General features: G+C 38.8%; 2 protein-coding genes across 2 annotated transcripts; one reads left to right on the top strand and one right to left on the bottom strand.

Moving 5' to 3' along the window:
- Positions 1 to 3,133: 3,133 nt before the first annotated feature.
- LOC131680991 (zinc finger protein 665-like) lies at positions 3,134 to 18,441 on the top strand. The gene is made up of 4 exons (XM_058961699.1): positions 3,134 to 3,413; positions 4,074 to 5,082; positions 16,274 to 17,310; positions 17,371 to 18,441. Exons 1-4 carry the CDS (start codon positions 3,342 to 3,344, stop codon positions 17,383 to 17,385), a joined length of 2,133 nt encoding a protein of 710 aa, XP_058817682.1. The 5' UTR covers positions 3,134 to 3,341; the 3' UTR covers positions 17,386 to 18,441.
- On the bottom strand, positions 6,660 to 8,466 carry LOC131685457 (uncharacterized). The gene is made up of 5 exons (XM_058969185.1): positions 7,875 to 8,466; positions 7,486 to 7,815; positions 7,284 to 7,398; positions 7,087 to 7,211; positions 6,660 to 7,030 (listed from the first exon to the last, which is right to left on the bottom strand). The coding sequence occupies exons 1-5, from the start codon at positions 7,980 to 7,982 to the stop codon at positions 6,704 to 6,706; spliced, it is 1,005 nt and encodes a 334-aa protein (XP_058825168.1). The 5' UTR covers positions 7,983 to 8,466; the 3' UTR covers positions 6,660 to 6,703.
- Positions 18,442 to 24,780: the final 6,339 nt, after the last annotated feature.

Here is a 24,780-nt window from a genome sequence, read left to right as displayed (position 1 = left end):
AAGTACCAGATCATGCTGTGTGGGGTGCTGTCCCGGTTAACAATGAGGCGAACGAGATATTTGCAGATACGTCATTTAGTAGGACAACTGTCAGTTTGCTGGTTGAGTTTAATTTGGTTTTTTTAAATTTAAAAATCATAAAAGAATAATTAAGGTTTAAGAATGATATGAGTGTACTCGTAAGGACACCCGCTACCAATACAAATGAAAAACTGGCACAATTTTTCCAAATTAAAGATCCCTATTGTGAAATTCATGCAAATGGAATCTGGCAACTATGGATGCTTGTTGTCTTTGGAATTATGACAGGGCCTGGTAGTTAAAATTAAGAAGAGCAAGAAGCCTGTTGCCGTCTCTTCTCTTACCCAGTGAGCAAATTTTCTGGCAGAGACAGATCTGCTAGATTTCTGTAAGTCTTGGTTTGGCAGCCCTGTCAGATTTCTGCGCGTATCCCGTCGGGTTAGTTGAGCTAGGGCGAACTCGGTTTCGCTCGCGTTTTCTGGCAAATTTTAATAGGAACCGAGCAAAACCCTGGCATAACTCAGACATAAACTGTGTAAAGATCCTGGCAATTCCTACCTGGTAGAATTTAGCACGAATCGAGCAAAACATCTGACAAAGATGTGGCAGGAAGCGTGCAGAGATCTTGGCCGTACATTTCTGGCTCGAATCTGGATAAAAGTGAGCAGCATCAGTTGGTTTAACCGCTTCTGTCAGAAACGGTTGTTCCATTCGAGCGAATTCGTTGCCAGAATTCTCGCACAAATCGCGCAAAATGCTCGCAGAAACTCTGCCAGCATCAATTTCGCTTTGCTCAACTTTTGCTAACTTTCTGCTTGCCACGCTGACCGGGTAGGAGTTGACAACCCATATTACCAATTAAACTCATTCCGGAACCGGTTCGGATTTCTGAATGGAGTCATTATGGATTCCAAATCAAATGCTACAACCGATTCCGACTCAATCTGTTTATGAATCGGTTGTTGCATTTGATTTGGATTCCATATCAAATGCACTCCATCCCGGCCCAGTGAGCAAGTTTTCTGGCAGAGACCGCTCTGCTAGATTTCTGTAAGTCTTGGTTTGGCAGCCCTGTCAGATTTCTGCGCGTATCCTGTCGGGTTAGTTGAGCTAGGGCGAACTAGGACGGGACCTGCGGAAAGAAAAAAAAACGCGTGTCAAATTGATCCAGCACGCAAATGTCAGATTGAACCGGCTGTCCTCAGAGTGATTAATATGGGGAGTTCTATTTGAAATTGAGAAAATGCTAACTTTTTTTCATATATATCTATAAATTAATCATTAGATCAGAATGATAGTGGAGATGATAGTGCTTTCATTAATTTCGAGATCGTCAATTCTTGTGAACTTCTCCCACTGTTCTCTCAAATTGGGATTCACCGGAAAATGGTGAAAAGTTTCTCCGGATTTTTCGCTTTACTACGACCGCAATTTTCTACCTTGCACTTCATGATAATGGATTCACGAAAAAAAATTGAAAGTTCAATTCTTGTTTGTTCTTTAAAAAAGTCATGTCATTTCTTGAACTACACCAAGTATTAGTGTGTGTGAATCGAAGAAGTAAGATATAACAAACAAAAAGAAAGAATAAGAAAACACGACTCCGCAGGTCCCGTCTCAGAGGGCGAACACGGTTTCGCTCGCGTTTTCTGGCAAATTTTGACAGGAACCGAGCAAAACCCTGACATAACTCGGACATAAACTGTGCAAAGAACCTGGCAATTCCTACCTGGTAGAATTTAGCACGAATCGAACAAAACATCTGACAAAGATGTGGCAAGAAGCGTGTAGCGATCTTGGCCGTACATTTCTGACTGGATTTCGGATAAAAGTGAGCAGCATCGGTTGGTTTAACCGCTTCTGTCAGAAACGGTTGTTGCATTTGAGCGAATTCGTTGCCGGAAATCTCACACAAATCGCGCAAAATGCTCGCAGAAACTCTGCCAGCATCAATTTCGCTTTGCTCAACTTTTGCTAACTTTCTGCTTGCCACGCTGTGCGAGAATTCTGGCAACGAATTCGCTCAAATGCAACAACCGTTTCTGACAGAAGCGGTTAAACCAACCGATGCTGCTCGCTTTTATCCAGAATCGAGCCAGAAATGTACGGCCAAGATCTCTGCACGCTTCCTGCCATATCCTTGTCAGATGTTTTGCTCGATTCGTGCTAAACTCTACCAGGTAGGAATTGCCAGGATCTTTGCAAAGTTTATGTCCGAGTTATGCCTTGGTTTTGCTCGGTTCCTGTTAAAATTTGTCAGAAAACGCGAGCGAAACCGAGTTCGCCCTAGCTCAACCAACCCGACAGGATACGCGCAGAACGGAGATACCAGGTACTTTTTTCAAATGTCTGCAATAATTTTAAAAGTCTGGGAAGAACAAAAAATGTCAGGAAAGCTAGTGTAACCAAAAGCCTTTATATTCAAAAATCTGTAAATATCTGCAACCAAACTAAAGAATCTGCAAATATCTGCAACCAAACTAAAAAATCTGCAAATATCTGCGTCGTCGAAAAAATCCGCTGCTTAAATTAAAAGTCTGCGAATTTGCAGACTTGTCTGCAAATCTGGCATCTGTGGCGCAGAAATCTGACAGGGCTGCCAAACCAACCCAGTTAAACTTGGAAAAACTCTAGAAAGAGAACTGCGGAGACTCCATTTTGGGTCGATTGGATTCGCGTTTAGCTGTCAAAAAACGAATCCAATCGAACATTGCCTATCCTTATAACATTGGACGTGTTGCTATACAATGCCGGGGCATACCTTGCCAAAAATGCTGTTTTTCTCCGCAGTTCTCTTACTAGGAGTTTTTCTAGTTATACTCATTCCGGAACCGGTTCGGATTTCTAGTGGACCCTCTAAGAACGGTTGGTTTCAAAATTGTCCAATGACGGACGTTCGTTGGACCAATCTGGACAACGTCCAAATAACCGTTCAACAAACGTCCATCGTTGGACCCGTGTTGAACGATTTTGAAACAATTTTTTGGACGTCTCAGTGGGAAATCAAATGCAACAACCGATTCCAACTCAGAATCGGTTGTTGCATTTGATTTGGAATCTATACCGACTCCATTCAGGATTCCGAATCAAATTCCGAATGGTTTGACCGGGTTATTGCTCATTTTTGAGTTATTTTGAATAAACGTGTTGAAATGACATTGACATCGAAAAGGTAAACAAATTAATCTTGTTGGTTGTTGTTGTTGTTTATTATTAATCGTACGATAGCCTGTCAGTTTAGTACTATAAATCAGGTCAAGGAATCTTCGAAATTAATTTATTATTCTCCGTATTTCTTAAATACATGTGATAAACTGTAAATGTTTCCATGTGAATTAACGTCTTCAACATCAATAATACAACACAGTAAGTCCTGCCGGTTTCTGGCTTTAGTAAGTATCCATCGTATCCATCTTTAGTGACGACAGATTCTTTTTTTTGTAACGGCATTTAATTAGCAAGGGACTGGATTGTGAAGTATATTTTCCAATATTCAAAAATCATAGTACTCAAGGGGTCGAAGGAAGAAAGTTTAAGAAAACATGGGATAGGGTCATATTAGCAAGCTGCAAGAAAGTTTGCTAGTGACTTTAACTTTCTGTCTTCTACCGCAGGGGTCGGGATATTTTGGCATTTGAAATGCAAATCATCTGAGTGCAGCGTGTCCTGGACGAGTGTAAAGTAACGTTGTACTTCATGCTGTCGGAGCCTACAAAAAATTGGAAACTCTTTCTTGCTCATATGACCCTATTCCACGCCTTTCTAAACTTTCTTCCTTCAACTCCTTGCTCTCCCTTGAGTACTATGGCTCTTAATATTGGAACATATACTTCATCTTCCAGTCCCTTGCTAACTACATGCCATTACAACAGTTAACTGACACAACAGATTCGGTTAAAATCGGTTGTGCCACTGTAGTCGGATACTAATTAGCCCGGCCAGAATTCCCGCTCAATTTCCAGCCGGACATAGCTGGAATAGATAAAAGATTTAATCTACAATACGAGATAAAATGGCAATTAATGCTTCCTTTCTTTTTTCTTTCAATATAGCAACTACTGTCAACCATCTATCAAAATTATCATACAGAACCAAAATTAAGAGATCGGCCAGATATGTCTTCAATTCGGTTATTCGCCTGTGAGGTATGCGGTAAACAATTTCTTACAATGCAGAATCTGAAGCAACACCTTATCATTCACACTGGCGAGCACCCACACAAATGTGATATATGTGGCAAAGTATTCACCCGACAGGGTAGCTTGTCATCGCACAAACTGATACACAGTGGTGAGCGGCCATATAAGTGCGAGATATGCGGCAAAGAATTCTTTAAAAAGCAAAACTTACAGCAACACACTTTCACACACTCTGGCAAAGATCCATACAAATGTGATATATGTAGTAAAGAATTCACACTTAAACAGAGCCTGCAACGACACTATGCAACCCATTCAGGCGAGCGACTTCACAAATGTGATATATGTGGCAAAGAATTTCCACTAAAGCAGCGCCTGCAGCGACACGTTGCCATTCACTTAGGCGATCGACCGTATAAATGTGAAATATGTGACAAAGATTTCCTTCAGAAGCACCAATTGCAGCGACACGTTACCATTCACACTGGTGAGCGCGCATACAAATGCGGTATATGTGGGAAAGCATTTACTATCCAGAGCAACATGACTTCGCACAAACTGATTCACAGCAATGAACGCCCGTATAAGTGCGAGGTATGTGGCAAGCTGTTCCTTCAGAAAAATAATTTACTGCAACACGTTACCAACCACACAGGCGAGCGCCCGCACAAATGTGATATATGTGGCAAAGAGTTCTTGCTGAAACAGAGTCTGCAGCGACACGTTACCATTCACACAGGCGAGCGGCCTCACAAATGCGATGTATGTGGCAAAGATTTCTCACTGAAGCAGCGACTGCAGCGACACGTTATCATTCACTTAGACAGACGACCGTATAAGTGCGAAATATGTGACAAAGAGTTCCTCCATAGGCATCGGTTACAGCGTCATGCTAGCATCCATATAGATAGGCACTCACCCAGTTGAGTATTTTTTATATTTCGTTTATTTAACACGGTTCAACGGAACCGAGGGTCTTATACATCTACAATATGAAAAATAGGAATAAATAATGATTATTGAGTGTTCTTCGAACCTCGTGCATGCAACTTTCTATTACGCGTGGAGATCTTCTTTCGCGGCGGAAGAGCATTTGTCTGCTCGCCCTCTGTATCTTGGGGGTTATTTATTTTCTGTTGTTCATAACAATGTCAACATCGTTAATGGTGTCTTGGTGTTCACTTGCGCGTCACCAGTATAAACCCGCCACCGATTGTATTAGTAGTTGATTTTGTGGTGTTGAATGCTGCGTTTGTGGCCCATTACGGTCTAACACAGAGAACAGACATCCATCTTCTTCTTCTCCGCTTCTGTTTGGCTTGTTTTTGAAACAAAGCCCAAAATGGCACAGCATATAAAGCTATATTGCCAGTTAATTTTCGTTTATAGTCCAATGGACTTTACTTTTTGTGACTAACCGACGATAAACTCGCAGCGCCACAAAATTGGTCCACCACAGCACGAGTAATTCGCCCAATCAAGGTGAAAAAAGCGAATTATCTAGCATGTCGACACGTTGAAATTTTCACCGGAAGTGACAGACATCCATGATCGAACAAAAATATTTAAAAAAACGTGTGTAAACATTAGAATTAATATACGATAAACACTGGCGCCGCTACACCAACCTACACGCTCGTAAAAAGTTACTCAAAAATGAGTTTAATCCCACCCATTTCCAGATAAAGTGGAACAACCCTTAAATTGAGTAATTCCGGAGTTACTCAAATTTGAGTAAGCCAGCATGAACCAAAAACTGAGTAATTATTACTCGGTTTTTGAGTACAATATTATCTACACTAAACCCAAAAGTGCTTCACTAGTACTCAGATTTTGAGTTCAACATTGCTCAAATTTTGAGTTCAGTACAAATTTAACAAAACCAAAAATTAAGTAATTATTACGCAGACTTTGAGTTGAACATTACTCAAATTTTGGGTTCAGTAGAACTTCAACAAAACCAAAAATTGATCGATTTTTACTCATATTATGAGCAGAAGCTTACCCAATTTTTGAGTAGACAACAAAGCCAGTTGTAATTCCTCAGTTTTTGGGTAGAATATTACCCAATTTATGAGTGTAATATTTCATTAAAACCCAGTAAAGTTCAGCCGGAAATGAGCCGGAATTCCAGCTGTTTCCAGTCAGTATTCCGGCTCCAGTGACACAACCGATTCTAGTTAGAATAGGTTGTGTCACTGGAGCCGGAATACTGACTGGAGCCAGCCGGAATTCCGGCTCATTTCTGACTGAACTTTACTGAGAAACATCCGGATTATGACTTGCAATTCTGAATGGTTTCTGTAAGAAAAAATGCAACAACCGATTCCTATTTAAATTGGTTCATGATCGATTGTTGCATTTGAACTGGAACTAAACCGGTTTACATCCAGTGAAGAAATTGGCCGTCAAAATTTTGTTTTGGATACAACACAATGCAGTCTTTCTTTTCTTATGGAATATTTTTACAATAATAATTAAAGAAACTTCTGTTTATTAAATTTTATGGTTTTTAGTAAGTATTGTATAAAAAAGTTGTCCTTTTATTTGTTGTCAATACGTGCGCGGGAAACTTCAATAAAAGTTTGGACGAGTCTATTCACAGTTGTCCTCTGACTGTGCGGAATTATATTATATATGGCACATGCCAGAAAGTCCCAAAACATTCTAAAATTAGGTGGCACCTCCACTCCGAGAACTGCGTAGCATTTGAATAAAATTTCCACTGCATGAATAGAATTGTTAGTCTCGAATATAACTTTTTTCTCACAAATGACGGCATAATTTCCTCTTTTCATCGGGCTTGCTACGCACACCATGTGTAGTTTGGAATCAGTTGCGGGGGATGCCACGTATGTATCTAAGCACTCCTAATGATGATATAAAATCATTACATCTAACCTTATGTATATTATATTGCATTTACCCCAATCCAACGAATTAAAATTGAAGCCGAATGTTCTTCGCCTACAGTTGGACAGCCTACCAGCGTTCTTTTTTGTCCGCGAATTGGCATATGAGAAATTATTCTCAAGCATCCTCGAATGTGATCTGTGAATAGTTTTACAAATTTAAAATTTTATGACAGACCTTTGGGCTAAATTAAAAAAAAATATATCTCACCATCTTCTACTCTAGAGAATCTGGACGGTGAATAAGATAGACACTGAGAGAAGACATCCTCGATTTTGAGACCTTCTGTTCTGTTAGGATACAATCTCTCAAACATTTGACGAATCTAGAAAAAGTGATATGATATAAATATTCATATGTTCCGTGAATACCATAAAGTGAAATAGTAAATAATAAAAAATAAACATGTTACCACCAATCCTTCATATGAACACAGGTGTGGAAACATATCCAAGATATCATTAACGGGTTTCTTTTCTTTTAATAACAGTTTGAGGACTGGAAAGCATCGGTCCATTTCATCACAAATATGTTCTGCTACTGATGCCGATGCAAGCATTACTCGGAGCAATTGAGCCCGCTCTACAAGTTCAGTTGAAACGGACTCTTCTACAGGCATAGTTCCTCGATTATATTTATGTTTTCCTGCAGGTAGCTGTTTGATGACATTCCGGATGCGATGAAATATCATGCCAGTATGAGCACCCTTTTCCTTGCCTCCGTTGCGCCAAAAGAAAAATGACTAGCATGAAAATAATTATAATTATATTAGAGAAATTAAATAAGCATAGAATAACAAACCTCATCAGGAGCAGTTGGTGTGACTCGCGTATTACTAAGTTGTGGAAATAATTTTACGATTTGAACAGCTGCCGCATGCTGTTGATCAACAGAAGGATACCTGCGCATTTAGAGATCATTGGTTCGTTACTCCGAAAAAGACCAAAAAGATTCCGTGAAAGATTAAGTTCTAAATTTCTTAAAAAAAATCTAAATGGTAAAAGTATGAACGGTATTTGATTCGTAATTCTTTGCATGCTGGGACACATCTATTATTTTCTGAAGAAAATCGGTCAGTTTATTACTGTTTTAAAAGTCTGTAAATGTCTGGACCAGGCATACGCAGAACTTTTTTTTAATCACCGATATCATACTTTTTGATCTGCCTCTCGTTTCTTCTGCTGCAAATTTTGTGCATTGGACGTATTCGGTCTATCCACTCATTGAATATTTACTAGAAGTATATGCTAGAAAATGCATGAAAATTCTCGACAAACATATGATTACGGCCTAAAAGCCAACTGTCAAAATCCACTTTGAATGGAAATTCCGGACAAACCGTTACACGCCAATCACAGATGTTGGTAGTAAACGAAAGAGAAAAGTTTTCTCTTTCATAAACTGTTGTGAGCTGTGTTCGACTAGTAACGGTTTGTCTGGAATTTCCATTCAAAGTGGATTTTGACGGTTGGCTTTTAGGCCGTAATCATATGTTCGTCGAGAATTACAGCAAAAGAGACGGGAATGAAAGTATGCTAATTCTGCATATTTTTGTTTCTCAGTGCAGCAAATCTGTCCACAGTCTGTAAATCTGGCATCGCTGTTGCTCGATTCAACGACATTGCGGCTTAGTTAGACCCTTTGGTCGATTTACGATTGAACTGTATATGTAAACAAATAAACACGCTCGCTATAAACAGAAATTGTATACCTTTAAATTCTGTTGGTTTAAATGTTTAAGTTATTATAATTCGTCGTCGTCGGTCGTCTTTATAATTTTGTGCCGGAACATGACGAATTACGCTTTCTAAGTACCACCGTCAAAGACGCATGTACGTTCTTATGCCGAAGTTTATAAATCGAACCAGATTGAAGATGTGTAAAGAATGGTCAATATTGAAATCAGGATGCGAAGAACTGATAACTATGTGGTTTCCTCTAGCAGTTTGTACTGTGTTTCATACATTTCTTTATATTTATAATCAGAAGTGAAGTTGTTTGGCCGTGCTTCATTACTATGCATACTTCATAGTTTCATAGGCTCAATGAAGTAATAATGCATGATACTGATTGACTACGATGTTTTTGAAATAGAAGCTTCACAACGAAAGGCATTGCTTTTCTCTGCTCATAGACAGTGTTAGATCACCTGCATATTTGCTCGAAGGACTACTAAGGGCCGATTTCTTCATTCTCGCCTAACGTCTTAACCAGGTTTAAACGTACTGGTGAACCCGGTTTAAAATTTAAGCGAGGATAAAGAAATTGGCCGTAAGCCCTATAAATATGTATAGGCATTGCGCATTTCGCCGCAAGGTTGCTCTAGCGGAGAGACTCGTGCGGTTCAATGTAAACAATTCATTCTATCACACTTTAAGGAGTGTTCATAGTTTGATGCACTAGTAGAGTAACAAATAAAACTTTCTACTTGCCTTTGACCGTCCATTATTTGAGTCTCCATTTGCTTGCATGCGACTCGTGTAAGATGATTTAAACCGTCCTTATCTGGTACGATCCCTTGATCCAAAATTGGATACAAAATTTTCATTCGGAATTTTGCGTCATCTTCGAATGTCGAACGGTTAATCTGAAAACGTTAAATATGTATAGTACGACAAGCGCTTACAGTAATTATAGTAGAAAGTTTACCAAATTTTGAACATTAGTGGAAGTCTCATCAATTTTATCTTTGGTCGGATTAGCTTCAGAACTATAGTTTTTTATTATGTTAAGAATTGTTAGACGGGATCCTTTTTCGATTATCCCCATTTCAACTAGGTCGGCATCGTTGAGCAGAACTAGGTTCTGATCGTTTATTTTTTGGGCTGAAAAGAGCGAATAAGTATATATAAAGGTTTAAAGTGACATCTCAAGTTGTTTGCACTACCTTCTTGATTGTTGTTTATTTTATTATAAATTTATTTCCAAGTTTATTTCCCTACTAACTATCTACATATTTCAAACTTATATAGTAGTTTTCTTCTGAATCTCCGTATATACTCCATAAGTTGTATGTTTTTTTCGTTTGCAAGTTCTTGTGTGATATGCGAATAACTTGACTGTCAGTTTTGAGTTTGTAACTGTTGTATTGTAAACAATATTCGCATTCGAGATGCTGTATTAGGCAAACAATTTGATTATCCGATTGCAATATATCTATTATCAAACCATAGGACATTTCGTTGCATACTTGGTATTTCGCTATCAGTCCCGGCCGAAAGCTTGTGTTATTTATTTTCATATGGGTTATATATTTGATTGAATCTGGTAGATCCCGGATCAGGAGTAAATTACTTAGAGATTTTTTGTGTATGTGCTTTGACGAAACGATATCTACCGTACCAATTTCGTATGAATGGTCAAGAATAGTGGTTATCTGTGCTAGATTCAGGCGCTTAGCAAAGCTGTTTGTTAAATTGATGAAATTGTTGCATGTCTTCGCTTGGGATTTCGACTCCTTGAATTTCGCTTCGAAGCGTAAGCAACTATGATTAACAACTGGCCCATCCTGACGAATTATGTAGGGATAATGAGAGATGTGATGGAATTTATTGGTAGGGTTGATGGCAGGGAAGCAGGATTTGAACAACTTGTAAAAACATTCGATTTCGTTTTCCAGATCGTTAATCTGATTCAATGTTAGCTTATTGGAGAAACTATAATAAGTTATTTTCATGAGAGCTCTAAGCAATGATGATAAATTTGAATTAAATCCGAGAATCTGGTTGAACATAAAAGGGAATGCTCGAAGGAGAAGCCAACATTGCGAAGCTGACTGAGGAATAGCATGTCCACGTGCTTTTAACTTCTCGCAAGTAAAATTAGCGGTAGGTTTATCAGCCGATTCAGTTATACCGTATTCGTAATGCTGTATAATTTGGTTGACTTGACTAATCGTTATCACTTTATGGATATTTACAGCTTCGTTCAAAACACATTTGATTACGACCATGACGACGCCTTCCAAAAGATCATGCATTGGATCAAACGTGTTATTTTCCGCTATGTTGAAATATTTAACTTCATTCAGTGCTGATTTTCGAATGATTCCGCATTGTGAAGGTGGTTTAGTTCCGCTTTGAAGTGCATTTAAATCACATTGTATGCTTTCTTCAGTGCGATGAGGGAAGGTATCACCAATGTTTCCACAATGAAGTGCAGTACGCGTCGCATAGCACATTCTACAGAATAGACTTGATTGGGGCCCCATTAACTCGAAAATTTCATGAATTGCCAGCGTGTCCCCCAAAACATGCACCAGAACTGCCCTCATCGTAAACTTTTCACTCCCATATTGTACTACAACACCATCATCTGATTCAAGCTCACGCAAATCTTGAATCAGCGGTTTCATAACGTTATTGTAGCCATATTTTTTTACATCTCTTGAGCGAACTGTAAGCGTTAGATATATCCTGTTGGAGGATGAATTAATTGCGGGGTGGAGATTCTCAATTTTAACACTGAAATTGGTAAGTTTTTTTTTTGATTTGCGTGATCCCAAAGGGTTCAGATATTCGACATCGTCCAGATGAAGCGAGAGTCGTAATGCATCGGGAAACCGTGTCAGGAATGGGTGTGTTTTGAAACGTTGACCATCTTTGAAACCGCACAAGATATCGTCATTCACTGCTTCTTCTGCTATCATCTTGCGAGCTCCGGGATTCTTCATAACCAGTGCTAAAATGCTGGTTAGTGGAATATAGTGAGCAACGTCTTTCACTATTTGTACACTTTTTCTTTTGCCTAGTTTGGTAATCGCGGGGACAGTTTTAGTGATTCTAGTTCTTCCCAAGACTTCTTCCCTAGGGTTTGGCACAGCACAACCCGCAACTCCAGACAAATATGCTAGGTTGTCTTTTGGAGAAGCTACGTCTGCAAAAATTCCATCCAAAGATGCGTCGTTTATAAATTTCAAAGCGTCGGTATCGTTTAATGGGATCGACTTCGATTTCAAAAATTCTCTGAATAGATTCAACATGTAACACTCGTAATCTTCTATAAGATTCGAGGTAACCTGTAAGAACTTTTTGATTTTTGTCTCGGGAAGAGATACATCTTTTCGCAAATCTGTGGTGAATTTACTAATTTTCTTAGTAATTTCATCCAACGACGGCGCCGTTTTAAAGACTATAGTATTCGTTATTCTCAACAGATAATCATCATCTACGAGCATATTTTCCGGATGATTATTTTGAATTTGTTCAACAGCGTCATGGTCGTATGAAATATTTGTAGAATTTTCTGTAATTAGTGGATGAACACTCTCTATGTGCCGTTTCAAGCTCTTAAACCTCTGGTACAGTGAACCACATTCTGAACAAAGGAAAGGTTGAGCGACTGCTTTGCTGGTGTTCAAATTGTGTACCAACCGGAAGTGTTCCTTCAATTCATCCACGTGTCCAGGAATCATCTTCCCACAATTTGGCACATGGCATGAGAAACCTGAAACCTTACACTTTTTTCCAGTATATATATATATATATATATATATATATATATATATATATATATATATATATATATATATATATATATATATATATATATATATATATATATATATATATATATATATATATATATATATATATATATATATATATATATATATATATATATATATATATATAATATAACGTGAATATTACCTCGCAACTTCATTGCAGTTTCAGCATCCACCTCTTCCGAAATCTTCTGCATGCTGGTTGTTCAAATCCACTCTTTCAATTAAAATGTATTTTACACACTACAACTCTAGCTTCAACTATTATAAATATTTGAACAAATTTTTATTTGTGAAAAAGTGATGAGCGATAACTAAACGAGCGTGTACCTACTAATGGAAAATGGCGGATGACGCTTGGAATTTTTAACTTGGCGAGAAACGGCTTTTCCGTTTGGTAACTCCAAAACGGTTTCTTGTGTAATACCCAAAAATAGAGTCAGAGTTACTCAGAGATATTATACATGACAACTCAATTTTTGACGTTTACGAACATCATTCAAAACTGAGTTAAAAGTACTCAGAATCTGAGTAACTTTTTACGAGCGTGTATCCCAACAATCCGTCAAATCCATTCCGGAACCGGTTCGAAATCCTGGCTAGATTCAGTATGGAATCTTGCCCAAAGAAAACAACCGATTCCGACTCTATCGGTTCATGCATTTGAGCTGGAATTCATACTGGAAGTTCGAATCGGTTCCAGATTATTTTGACTGGGTAGAGGAATAACCGCTATCAATTCTGTCAAACTCAGCCACAAAAAAACATGACGACAGTAGCACACCTGGTTTGGATATCCCAACTACCTTCGAAACCGTTAGAGATTTTACACAAGTTGAATGTTGAAGATGGACGTCCGTTCTCTGTTGCCCTTATCATCCGGAATTCCCTGACCTTTTGTTCAGTTAGGGGAATGGGCGCGATGTGCACTTTTTATGAAATTGAGTGGCTGGCCACTCAAATTTGATTTTTTATGAATGAACGTGCAACCCCTGTCAAGGACGACCCCAGTGAGCAAATTTTCTGACAGAGACTGCTTTGCTGGTCTTGTCAAATTTTGGTCTTGTCAAACTGCAAATGACGTGAAAACCCAAGATGATACCAGATAAGGTGTAGGCATGCGTAAAGCGTAAAGTTTTGGTTTTACAATTGACAACATCTATATTGCGTAAATACTGCTTTACTTCCAGAAAAAAAGAAGTTGTTAAAATCGAAATTAATTAAAACAATGTTTTGAATATAGAAACTAGTGCTTTTAACCTTTTTGAGGTTCTCAAGGCGTTTGCCACCAATAATATTATTGTACACACATGCATGCACCTTATGCAGCACTGAGCCAAAAAAACACTTGCATTTCATGTGAGAAAGCACATAAATATTAAAAACGACTAATAATATTAGTTTCATGTGCAGCAATTAACATTCACATCTACAACGATGACTTTCAAATAAGATATCCATGACTTTCAAGTATACAATACATACATTCTATGTGATTGTCACATATTTCAAGTGTTATATATAAAGCACGTGACTATTACGTGAATGTACGATGTGAAAAAGTAAACAGATTTTGAAACAACGGGAATGTTTTCCCAACACTTTGCTTACCACAGCGAGGCCGTGGACTTTATATCTCACCTAATGTTCCTTGGGCTGTGGTCCTGCTTCCGTGGTTGGGTTTTCTTTCTTAGAAGGACGTCTGGAGTTTTAGAACTTTGAAACTTAATTTATTCAGAAAATATTTACAAAAGTTATCTTAAAGCTACATGTTGCCCGCGCGATTCATATATCGCTACGGGAAAATTTGTCCCTTAGTCCTTAAGTTTTTCCCTATTCTCCTGAGATACGGTGTAGATTTCCTATGGCCTTAGAAGGGCGCAATTCCTATTTGTTTACTTATATATTTGGCCCTGCCTCTTCAAGACTGACGTATTTAACCACAATACGGATTCCTGCTATTCAATCCTAGTCCAGTCCCGCAAGGGCTCACAAAATATGCGGTTACATTTGTACCGCTTTCTAAGATTTTATTACTATCATAACCGCAGAGTAAGTGAGAAGGAAAAACCAAAGCTAGCTAATCGGACTGCGTATGGTACGCTTATGTATATTAGGCGCGGGAGGTTGGTAAATAGACAGTGATCCCTTTTTCTGTGTTCTTTTCATTTCATTTTCGGGTTTTTAAGATCAACATCAACCTTCCCTACGCGTAGCAGTGATGCATTTCTTATGCACTGCTGACATTGTATAATTAACTCATTTGCGCGGCAACAGATTTAATATGGCGCATTATAATATATACTAGCACGAGGAGTTTGAATTACGGTCGGAGATTTTCGGATTGCTTTGGAATTACTGAAGGTATTTAAATGTAATTCAAGCTATAACTATGTATATGAATTCATTAATAATAATGTCATTAAAACGAAATCGCATTTCAGGATCTGGGAGTGAAAAAGAACTGTAAGCATGATTGGAATTAATGGAAACTGCGAAAGAGTTCACTGGTTTCTTCAACGCATTTGGAAAAGATGTGGAAACAATATGCTGCGGCTATAATAATAGGTAATAGGTATGTTATTATAAATTATTCAAGTGAATAGATAATAAATTTCAATTCAATTCAATGTCGGCATATTTATTTTACATCTTCCAGTCTTCTTAAACTGATCAGAAAAACATGTGAATGCTATTTTAAATGCAGCTAAAAATCGCACGAAAATCATATAAAAATGAAACGGATTTCATCTAGAACGTATATGATATTCCGATGGAAAGTATCTGAATTTCATTTAATATATACATGCAGTCGACAGTGATTTTAATTAGATTGACAATATAAGCTTTTATGTGTGAAACATATAACATTTATGTGAAAAGTGTTATGGAAAATATTTATATGTTTTTGCATATGATAGGTAAGTGATAATTTTTTTGAGTGAGATTATCTTGAATCTGTTTTGCGCTTGTCAAATCTTCCACTCTTCTTATTCTTATCTGGACACGCTCTTCTTCCCTTTGGGGCAGACCCTCGTACAGGATACGCACAGAAATCTGACAGGGCTGCCAAACCAAGATTTACAGAAATCTAGCAGAGCGGTCTCTGCCAGAAAATTTGCTCACTGGGCAGAAATGCTTCCCGGTCAGCGTGGCAAGCAGAAAGTTAGCAAAAGTTGAGCAAAGCGAAATTGATGATCGCAGAGTTGTTAAAAATTAAAAAAAACAAATTGTTAAAAAAAAACAATTTTAAGCTTAAGCCAAACATGAACCGCCATGTTTAAAAAACGCAAAAAACAACCAAGTCCTTTTCAGCTGCCAGAAAATTTGTCTAAGTGTTGAAATTGCCTTTAAATCGCATTCGCAAATTGCATTTGTTACTAGGGGCAATTAGCACAGGCAGGTTGAGTTAAACGTCAAACTGTTTAAATCGCCTGACCATGTTCGTCCGCATTTCTTTTGACCGGGATGTTTACTTGGCTGATCAGCTGTTCACAGGTTTTGTAAAGAGCAGCTGATCAGAAACAAAAAAGCACACCGAATGTCACTGCGGTCGAGTTGGTGTTCGAAAAGTACCGCTATGTAACACAGTGTAATTTGTTTGATTGAAAAGTTTTATGAGGGCGCCGTTATAATCGAAAACAAATATAAACGAAGATAGGCTCTCATTTCAAAATAGAATAATTTGTGTAAGTGAAATTATGTTTTATGTTAAGTGAAACTATAGGTGTTATTTTACTAGAGCTTTTCAAACATCCTATCGCAATCAGTCGGCTTTTCAAAATGCTTGGAGATAATCCTTTCAACTACCACAGTGGGGACGCCGTTGAGAATGAAAATATCAAATTGGAGGAGAGTCAAGTTCAATGTAATATTGTGGAAGACAGCTTCACATCTAAAGCCCACGCTGAAATTATCCACAGTAAAAGAGAAGAGGTGCCTAATCCTCCAAAGGCCGACGGTTTGAAACAGTACAAATGTGAAATCTGTGACAAAGAATTCGCTCGGAATGCATTGCTATGGAAGCACAGGAAACTTCACATTAGTGGGCGCCCGTATCAATGCGACATCTGTGGAAAAGACTTCAAAGAGTCCGCACACAAAACTATTCACATGCGTGTTCATACGGGAAATCGGCCGTACCGGTGCGAGGTATGTGGCAAGCAGTTCACCCACAGCTGTAATTTGTCGTTACATACTATCACTCATACCGGCGAAAAACCATACAAATGTGACATTTGTGATAAAAGTTTCAACCGAAGGTATAATTTGAAATTGCACAGTCGAACTCATACCGGAGAAAAGCCTTACAAGTGCGATATCTGTGGGAGGGAATTTTCTTTGCAATGTACTTTAACAATACACAGACGAGTTCATACCGACGAACGTCCGTATACGTGTAGCACATGTGGCCAAATGTTTATCGATAAGACCCGACTAGGATTGCACCTGTCCAGCCACACCGGGAAAAAACCATTCAAGTGCGACGTATGTGGCAAAGAATTTAATGGATCTAGCCATCTTACCGAGCACGTTCGAACGCACACGGGTGAAAAACCGCACAGCTGCAGCGTATGTCGTAAAGCATTCATTTCCAAGCGCACACTGGCGGTACATATGATGCGTCATGCGAACGAGCGGCCCTACGAATGCGACATTTGTGGCAAAAAATTTGTACTCAGTGGCTCGCTGAATAATCACATGCAGTCGCACCGAGTGGCGAATGAACAGGTAATATATTTATTCAAATATTTGTTATGGAAATGAGACATTGTTTTTATTTTTAGAAAGACTGAGACGATGTAAAATTTGGCGAAATACGAAGAGAGTTGAAGTAGTAAAATTAATTCCCAAATAAGCAAAAATATGGTTCAAGTGATTCTATATTTTCAAAGCATAACTTCATCACAAGCTTAACCGATGGATGGAGCCTTCTAGCGGTACAGTTAAAGAACAAAAATTGTCGAAGATTCCCATGAAAAACCTTCCCGTGAGTTTTGATGACACGAAAAGGTACGAATGGATACGGGAATACCCTAAATTTTCTGTCTCACCCCAACGTGTTGAGGAAAGAATAGCCGGGAGGGTAAAATACGTCGAACTTCATGCTCACGTTAAACTGGGCATTCGATTAAATACATTGATAAAGACCTAGTCACACACGGAGCGAGCACCGGGTCACACGAGATTGTAGTATGCATTTTCATAAGTTTTGACTGAACCGTGGTATTCGGTCTCGTAGAAATTATTGATTAAATTTTATTCAAAAAATGTACAAAAAACACCAACTAATGGCAATCCAATATGGAAATTACCCACATACTAGTCCCTTATGTATTTTGCTTGAAAGCTGCAGACAATATCTGTTTATCTCAGCCATGTCGGCAGGTTCTAGCCTGCTAACCACGTGCATTATGCTCTAAAAATACCGTTGGGCGATAGGGTCAAATTATGGCGTGGCGAGCAATAACTTTTCAAACTACCTCCCCACCATGGCACACCAACCAGAGTCAATTGGATTCGAGGATCGGTCTAGGAAGGCCCATGACAACTCGCAGTCACAGCAAGGAGCTGTCGAGCCGTGAGAGGCGGGACAGGTCTTCCACAAACAAGGACAGCAGCCTTCAGCAGGCACGCCGTTAGTGAATCGGGAGAAAACGCATTTCGAGAAAGCAACAGGTGCACCATTTCGGAACGAGAGAAACCGACCAACAAACGTACGAGCGCAATAGTAAAGAAAACATTCTTTTTTCCTTTTTTATTTCATGCAGTCATGTAGTCACATTTCCTTTTTTACATTTTAACGACGTTCAATTAGACTGGATAGGTAAAGTTGTGAAAATATGGAGCCATAGTACTCAAGTAAGAACAAGGATGTGAAGTATACAGAATGGAAAATGAGAAGTGGCAGGGTCATTAGAACAGGCTTAATCGTAAATTGTCGGTAGGTATGTTGGTGGACTTGAGTGATTCGTAATTATGCTTCCTAAGCTCGACCCCCATCAACAGAAGACAAAAGTTAAGCCCGTAAGATATGAGGCCTGTTCTAATGACCCTGCCACTTCTAGTTTTCCGATCTGTATACTTCACATTCTTGCTCTTACTTGAGTATTGTGGCTCTAATTTTCATAAATTTCCCTACGCAGTAATCTCTAGCTAATTAAATGTCGTAAAAATGTAAAAAAGTAAGGAAAGCAGGTTACCTCCGAGTAGAAATGGAACTTTCGGAGAGAGCCTCGGGAAGACCTTGAGCCGTTGCACAGGGATGTAGGTCGATAAAGTCGGACCCCTCTGGGCTCCTCAGATATAGCGAAACAAATCAAATTAATCTCAAAGGCAAGCTGCATCATGGTGACACATCAAGCCAGGTTGGACCAGGACCTCAGCACAGACTAACAGACATAACACTATGATGGAATTCCCTGAAAAAACATCGATCCGGCAATTTTCCCAGAACACTAGCTCCACCTTTTCTTCACAGTCCCAAACACTCATTTGCTGGTGAGTGACCGCTTAGGTTTGGGAACAATTTTTCACTAGTGGCCACAGTCCCAACTACAAATATATTTAAAATGACCGTCAAAGCATTGTTTTCGAGTGTTATGTCTGTTAGTCTGTGAGCTCTTGCCACTGGCGCAGGCCGTTTTCGGAACGAGAGAAACCGTGCAGTGGATGGAGCGGAACGAAAAAATCAGATAAGTTAGTAAGCTATGAGCAACACCAGCTACAAGCACAGAACAAATATGTGGAACAGAAGATAATAAATCCTGGATTGGTGTCGTCTGTTAGATCCATTACAGTCGCGCTCTGTAAATCGGATTCATCAGACATTTGTAGTTGTGGTCGAATCAACCAAAAGAAACCCGATTTATGGGCACGGTAAAGCCCTTGCGCTGGACTCATCGATTTGGAGACAAAATACTTATTTTCACACACAGCTGTCAGTCTTAACAAAACAAGTAAGCTACCACAATATTAGTCCCAAGTGACCATAAGCATTAAGCCTTTGCACTATATTGGCTATACATTTGCATTGAAACTCCATTATAGCATTAACAACGCAATAAAGCTCTATATTAGCATCAATAATGCATAACTGCACAGCCGACATATAGCATTGCTCTATATGCGTATATAAAGCTTATATAACGCGTGCATACTTCAACCCTGCCCTTTTGCTCAGTAAGGGGAATGGGCACGTTGTGACAGGTTGGTCGAGGCACAATTCGATTGTAAGTCAGTGAATGCTTGATGCGCAAAAGTGCCTGAGCCGATGGCAATCACTGTCAAGGATCAATCGAAGAATTTGAAATGGAAACATGTACCTCATTAAAAGCAGTTTAGTTTACATTGTCATAATTTGCCAACTGCTTCGGGTCAATGAACTGTAATATAATATAATTAAAAGTACTTAATATTCAAGTGTGTATGTATCACAAAATATGACTAACCAAGTTCCTGTTTCATGTCCGTTGAACCATACTGAGTGGCCAAAATAACTTTATCCATAACACTCACCTTTTTCTTTTCTGTATCGTTTTAGCCGAGGGGAACGTCACTTCAGAATGATTGTTTTATTCCGTTCAGTTTTACATGAATTCGTACTTTTTCCGGTAATTTTAGAAATCGCAGAAATTACAAAAAATCTATCAAATCTCAAGCAAATTTTGCTCGAATTTCGACGATTTTTATGGAACTGGCAACTCTGTATACTCAATGTTTGAATCTTTCAACAATTCTGGCAACAAAATTTATGTTTTTGTTTTGATTTGGTCATGCAGTTATGCTGCTGGAAATGTTTTGTTTTGGTTTCATCGAGCACTGAAGCTGTCAAAACGTGAATTTCGAGCATTTCATTTTGTTTTTCATGACACATTTCAAACCATCTTCGGCCATTTGAAACTATTTTTTGGCAATGTTGAAAATTCGAATCAATTTCGAACTAACTAATGTAAATCTTTATCAATCCGTTCAGAAATATAAATTTTATGTTCATTTCATCAACAAATCGAGGAGTGTCGTTCCCCTCGGTTTTAGCTCTTTTTTTTCTTTGGAGAAGCGGACAAGTAATCGGATAAGGATTTATTAAGGCTTAATGAAGGCTTAAAGATGTTCAAAAACTCATGCATGGGATTATTTAGAGTGAACAAAAAGATGATTGTACTCAGTATATATCGCTGATCGAAGACCCGCAACCATATGCACACATAGTGCTGACACCTCAAGCAATATACGATCCCACAAAGCTGAGAAATAAAATAAGTACTGCTAGTGTCGCACAATTCAGCGCCCCCACCGGAAGGCTAAAAGAATTCACATTAACATTCCCATAAATAAGATCGCCATTAAAGATATCTTCGTCTAATCTATCTTTCATGTACGAGTGGAATAACCCATGAAATCGTGGACACATGAGAAACTCACTAACAGAACGGAAAAAGGACTTACAAAGAAGAAAGAAATAACAAAAGGAAGCACCAACTGACCCAGGACAGGCGGAGAACGCCGACATAACCGGGGAATAAGGTAACATCGTATGTCCTAATCCACTCGTACTTTACAGAGAAAGAAGGTGAAATCTAAAATGGAATCTATACTCTCAAAGGAACAAGGAATGATAAAGTGGAAAAATAGGCGGTAAATACTAGCGTCAAGGTAAATTATTAAAACGGAAAGGTAAGAATGCAATAATAATAATAATGTTACCAAATAGTACCAAATGATATATTGAAAAAGGTGTTTAAATGGCGCCCATGCGCTAATCCGTCCTAGTTTAAAATTTGGGTTGAGGGGGGCACGCATTTTTGGCCTAGGGCAGAAATGCCGATTAGACCGGATCTACACCAAAAATGTACTATAAGGAAACTATAACGCGTGCATACTTCAAGGATCTTTAAAGCATGTAAACTTTACAAGTGCATTTAATGTCATTATAGAGCAAATAAAAAGCCGATTTAATGCTATTGTAATGCTGTGGGTTTATTTGTTATGCAACTTCTTGAAGATTATATTGGGCATATTTCATTTCAATCGAACATATGCAATATAGTCCTGGGAGCAAACGCAGCGCACTTACCGTGACGGACGAGGCAAGGTACCTCAGTTGGAGACTTACTAAAGGTAATTTTCGTAAAATTGTCATATCATGTCAGAACGAAACTCATTAAGGATATTCATTACAATGCTTTAGAAGAGAGACAATTACGGTTTTAAACAGAACATTTTATTTTAATTTTTTTCCTTTTTGCTCATCATACCGAAAGGAAATATAAGAAATGGTTTTAAAACCATGGCGGACAATGACAGCCAGCTGAAGCCTTTTAATAGCATTAGTAATGCTAATATAAGGCTTTAAAATTTGACATTTGTGCGCTGGTGCTATATAATAGCATTAGTACTGCAGAAACGAGTTGTCAATCTCTGCACAGTAATAGCACTATATTTCGCCTTTTCTGGCACAATACCAGCATTATGTAAGTGTTTAGGGCTTCACAGCACTATAAGACTGCATTATATGTGGATCTAAAGCAGATATTAGGCTACGTTATAATGCTTATTGGTTAGTTGGGAATGCTTATGGTTACTTGGGGCACTTGGCTCAAAGAAGTTGAGCTATACTTAAAAATATATGTTCTAGTTTTGTTGAACAATAAATTTTGACAAATAGCTGACTAAATTTTATAAACATTTACCGATATTTGACAAAATATACGGTAATTCAGGGCAAATGGCATACACTGCATTTTCGACGAAAGATCTACGATCCGATCGAAAATCGTTTCATTTTCGGAAATGGAATAGTTTATTAATCAATGTGATAATAAATCCCGAAGTTGTTGTAACGGAATTTAATTAGCAAGGGACTGGAAGGTGAAGAATATTTTTCAATATTAAGAGCCATAGGACTCATGAGAGAGCAAGATGTTGAGGAAGAAAGTTTAGAAAAGCGTGGAATAGGGTCATTTGAGAAGCTTCCCGGCGACTTAGCCTTTTGTCTGCTACCGCAGGAGTTGGGAACTTTTGGCATTAGAATGCAAATCACATGAGTCTGCGGCATGTCCGGACGAGTGTAAAGTAACTTTGTACTTCATCCTGTCGGAACCGACTTGAAGTTGATTCAATTTTTTCGATTCACTTTTCATGGAGTCAACCAGAGATCAAAGCCAGTCAATACCACAATACTTTCTACTTAAAAAGTTAATATACAATGTTCCGCTCATTTGAATTCGAAAAACTTCTGCTCGTTTGAATATGTCTTGTGCAGGCATTTACTAGAGGACATTAGTGTTCTTTAACGAGGGACACGTTAAGTAATGATGTGTAACTCATTATACAGATAGAGCTACTATTCCGAGTTCAAATTATTTGCCAAACATTTTCACCGAAATCGTTCTAGTTGTCATGTCAGTTTGTCGGTGTTTGTACCGCTTTCTAAAATTTTATTACTATCCTAAACGCAGAGAAAGTGAGAAGGAAAAACCAAAACTAGCTAATCGGACTGCATATTGCATGCTTATGTAAATTAGGTGCGGGAGGTTGGTAAATAGACAGAGTGATCCCTTTTTCTGTGTTCTTTTCATTTCATTTTCGGGATTTTAAGATCAACATCAACCTTCCCTACGCGATGCATCGATGCATTTCTTATACAAGGATGGCAATGAATAATCTCGTTTGCGCGACAACACTTGGGGTCCTTTCTTCAGTATTAGTTCTAAGTGTTAATTCTAACATATTTAGCCCTAATAATAGATAAAGAGTTTATTGAATGTTTTGCCGTTGCAAACGAAGGTTTCGAGTTTGAGATAAGGACTTACCTGGAAACTTATAGCCAATCTTTAATTGGCGGATTCGCAATGTTCAGCCAAGATTCACTGGCGGTATTATGTAGTTTTTTAGATTAGTTTGTTCCTTAGCTAGCTGGAGTGTGGAGAAGAATGTCGATACATCGAGCATCGCATTCAATAAAGCATTTGATTAGTCTCGGGGAGACTCCTTAGAAGAGCATGGGTCATAAATTAAAGGTGCGCCCCGGTCAAACCATTCGGAATTTGATTCGGAATCCTGAATGGAGTCAGTATGGATTCCAAATCAAATGCAACAACCGATTCTGAGTCGGAATCGGTTGTTGCATTTGATTTGGAATCCATAGACTCCATTTAGAAATCCGAACCGATTCCGGAATGAGTTTAACTGGGGCATTTTGACGACCCGCTTGAAAGTAACAATTCCCGGTCAGCGTGGCAAGCAGAAAGTTAGCAAAAGTTGAGCAAAGCGAAATTGATGCTGGCAGAGTTTCTGGGAGCATTTTGCGCGATTTGTGCGAGAATTCTGGCAACGAATTCGCTCAAATGCAACAACCGTTTCTGACAGAAGCGGTTAAACCAACCGATGCTACTCACTTTTATCCAGAATCTAGTCAGAAATGTACGGCCAAGATCTCTGCACGCTTCCTGCCAGATCGTTGTCAGATGTTTTGCTCGATTTGTGGTAAATTCTACCAGGTAGCAATTGCCAGGATCTTTGCACAGTTTATGTCCGAGTTATGCCAGGGTTTTGCTCGGTTCCTGTCAAAATTTGCCAGAAAACGCGAGCGAAACCGAGTTCGCCCTAGCTCAACTAACCCGACAGGATACTCGCAGAAATCTGACAGGGCTGCCAAACCGACTTACAAAAATCTAGCAGAGCGGTCTCTGCCAGAAAATTTGCTCACTGGGAATTTGCTTGAAAACAAATTCCCCGGAAGAACGGGTGACTGAAAATAAGCATAAGCTTTAAAAATAAACATAACCTAGGTTTGTTCCAGTACAAGGAGAAACCAGAAGTACTCCGAAGCAAATAGGTAGAAAACCGTTCTTCTCTTCTTTTTCTTCTTGTAGCAAACCGAAGTGAAAAGGAGCAAGTATTTTTTGCTCTTGTTTGCACCGCAGCAACTTCCGTGTATTGGAAAAAACCTAGAGATAGTCGGAGAAAAAAGTTGATCGAGTGTGATCGAGAACTGTGGTTTCTCCCCGCTGGAGGAAAAACGCGAGTGGAGGTACGGCGGAGGTCGGGTCATAGTGCGACCGCCATCGCCGAAAACGTTTTTGGCACTCTCGCCCAGTAAAGTTCAGCCGGAAATGAACTAGAATTCTGGCTGGTTCCAGTTCGTCCACGGGCTCTAGTGACACAACCGATTCTAACTAGAATCGGTTGTGTCACTGG

The sequence above is a fragment of the Topomyia yanbarensis genome, chromosome 2 (genome assembly GCF_030247195.1).
Source record: "Topomyia yanbarensis strain Yona2022 chromosome 2, ASM3024719v1, whole genome shotgun sequence".
NCBI classification, from domain to species: domain Eukaryota; kingdom Metazoa; phylum Arthropoda; class Insecta; order Diptera; family Culicidae; genus Topomyia; species Topomyia yanbarensis.
Note: the sequence above shows the minus strand (reverse complement) of the source record. Positions and strands in the feature narration are given on the sequence as shown.

Coding starts and splice junctions, on each gene's coding strand:
- LOC131685457 (XM_058969185.1), bottom strand. CDS start 7,982: ATGCGCAGGTATCCTTCTGTTGATCAACAGCATGCGGCAGCTGTTCAA. Junction 7,399..7,485: donor GTTCATATGAAGGATTGGTG/GTAACATGTTTA, acceptor CACTTTTTCTAG/ATTCGTCAAATGTTTGAGAG. Junction 7,212..7,283: donor ATTCTCTAGAGTAGAAGATG/GTGAGATATATT, acceptor AACTATTCACAG/ATCACATTCGAGGATGCTTG.
- LOC131680991 (XM_058961699.1), top strand. CDS start 3,342: ATGTTTCCATGTGAATTAACGTCTTCAACATCAATAATACAACACAGT. Junction 3,414..4,073: donor CCTGCCGGTTTCTGGCTTTA/GTAAGTATCCAT, acceptor CTTTCAATATAG/CAACTACTGTCAACCATCTA. Junction 5,083..16,273: donor TATAGATAGGCACTCACCCA/GTTGAGTATTTT, acceptor AATTTGTGTAAG/TGAAATTATGTTTTATGTTA.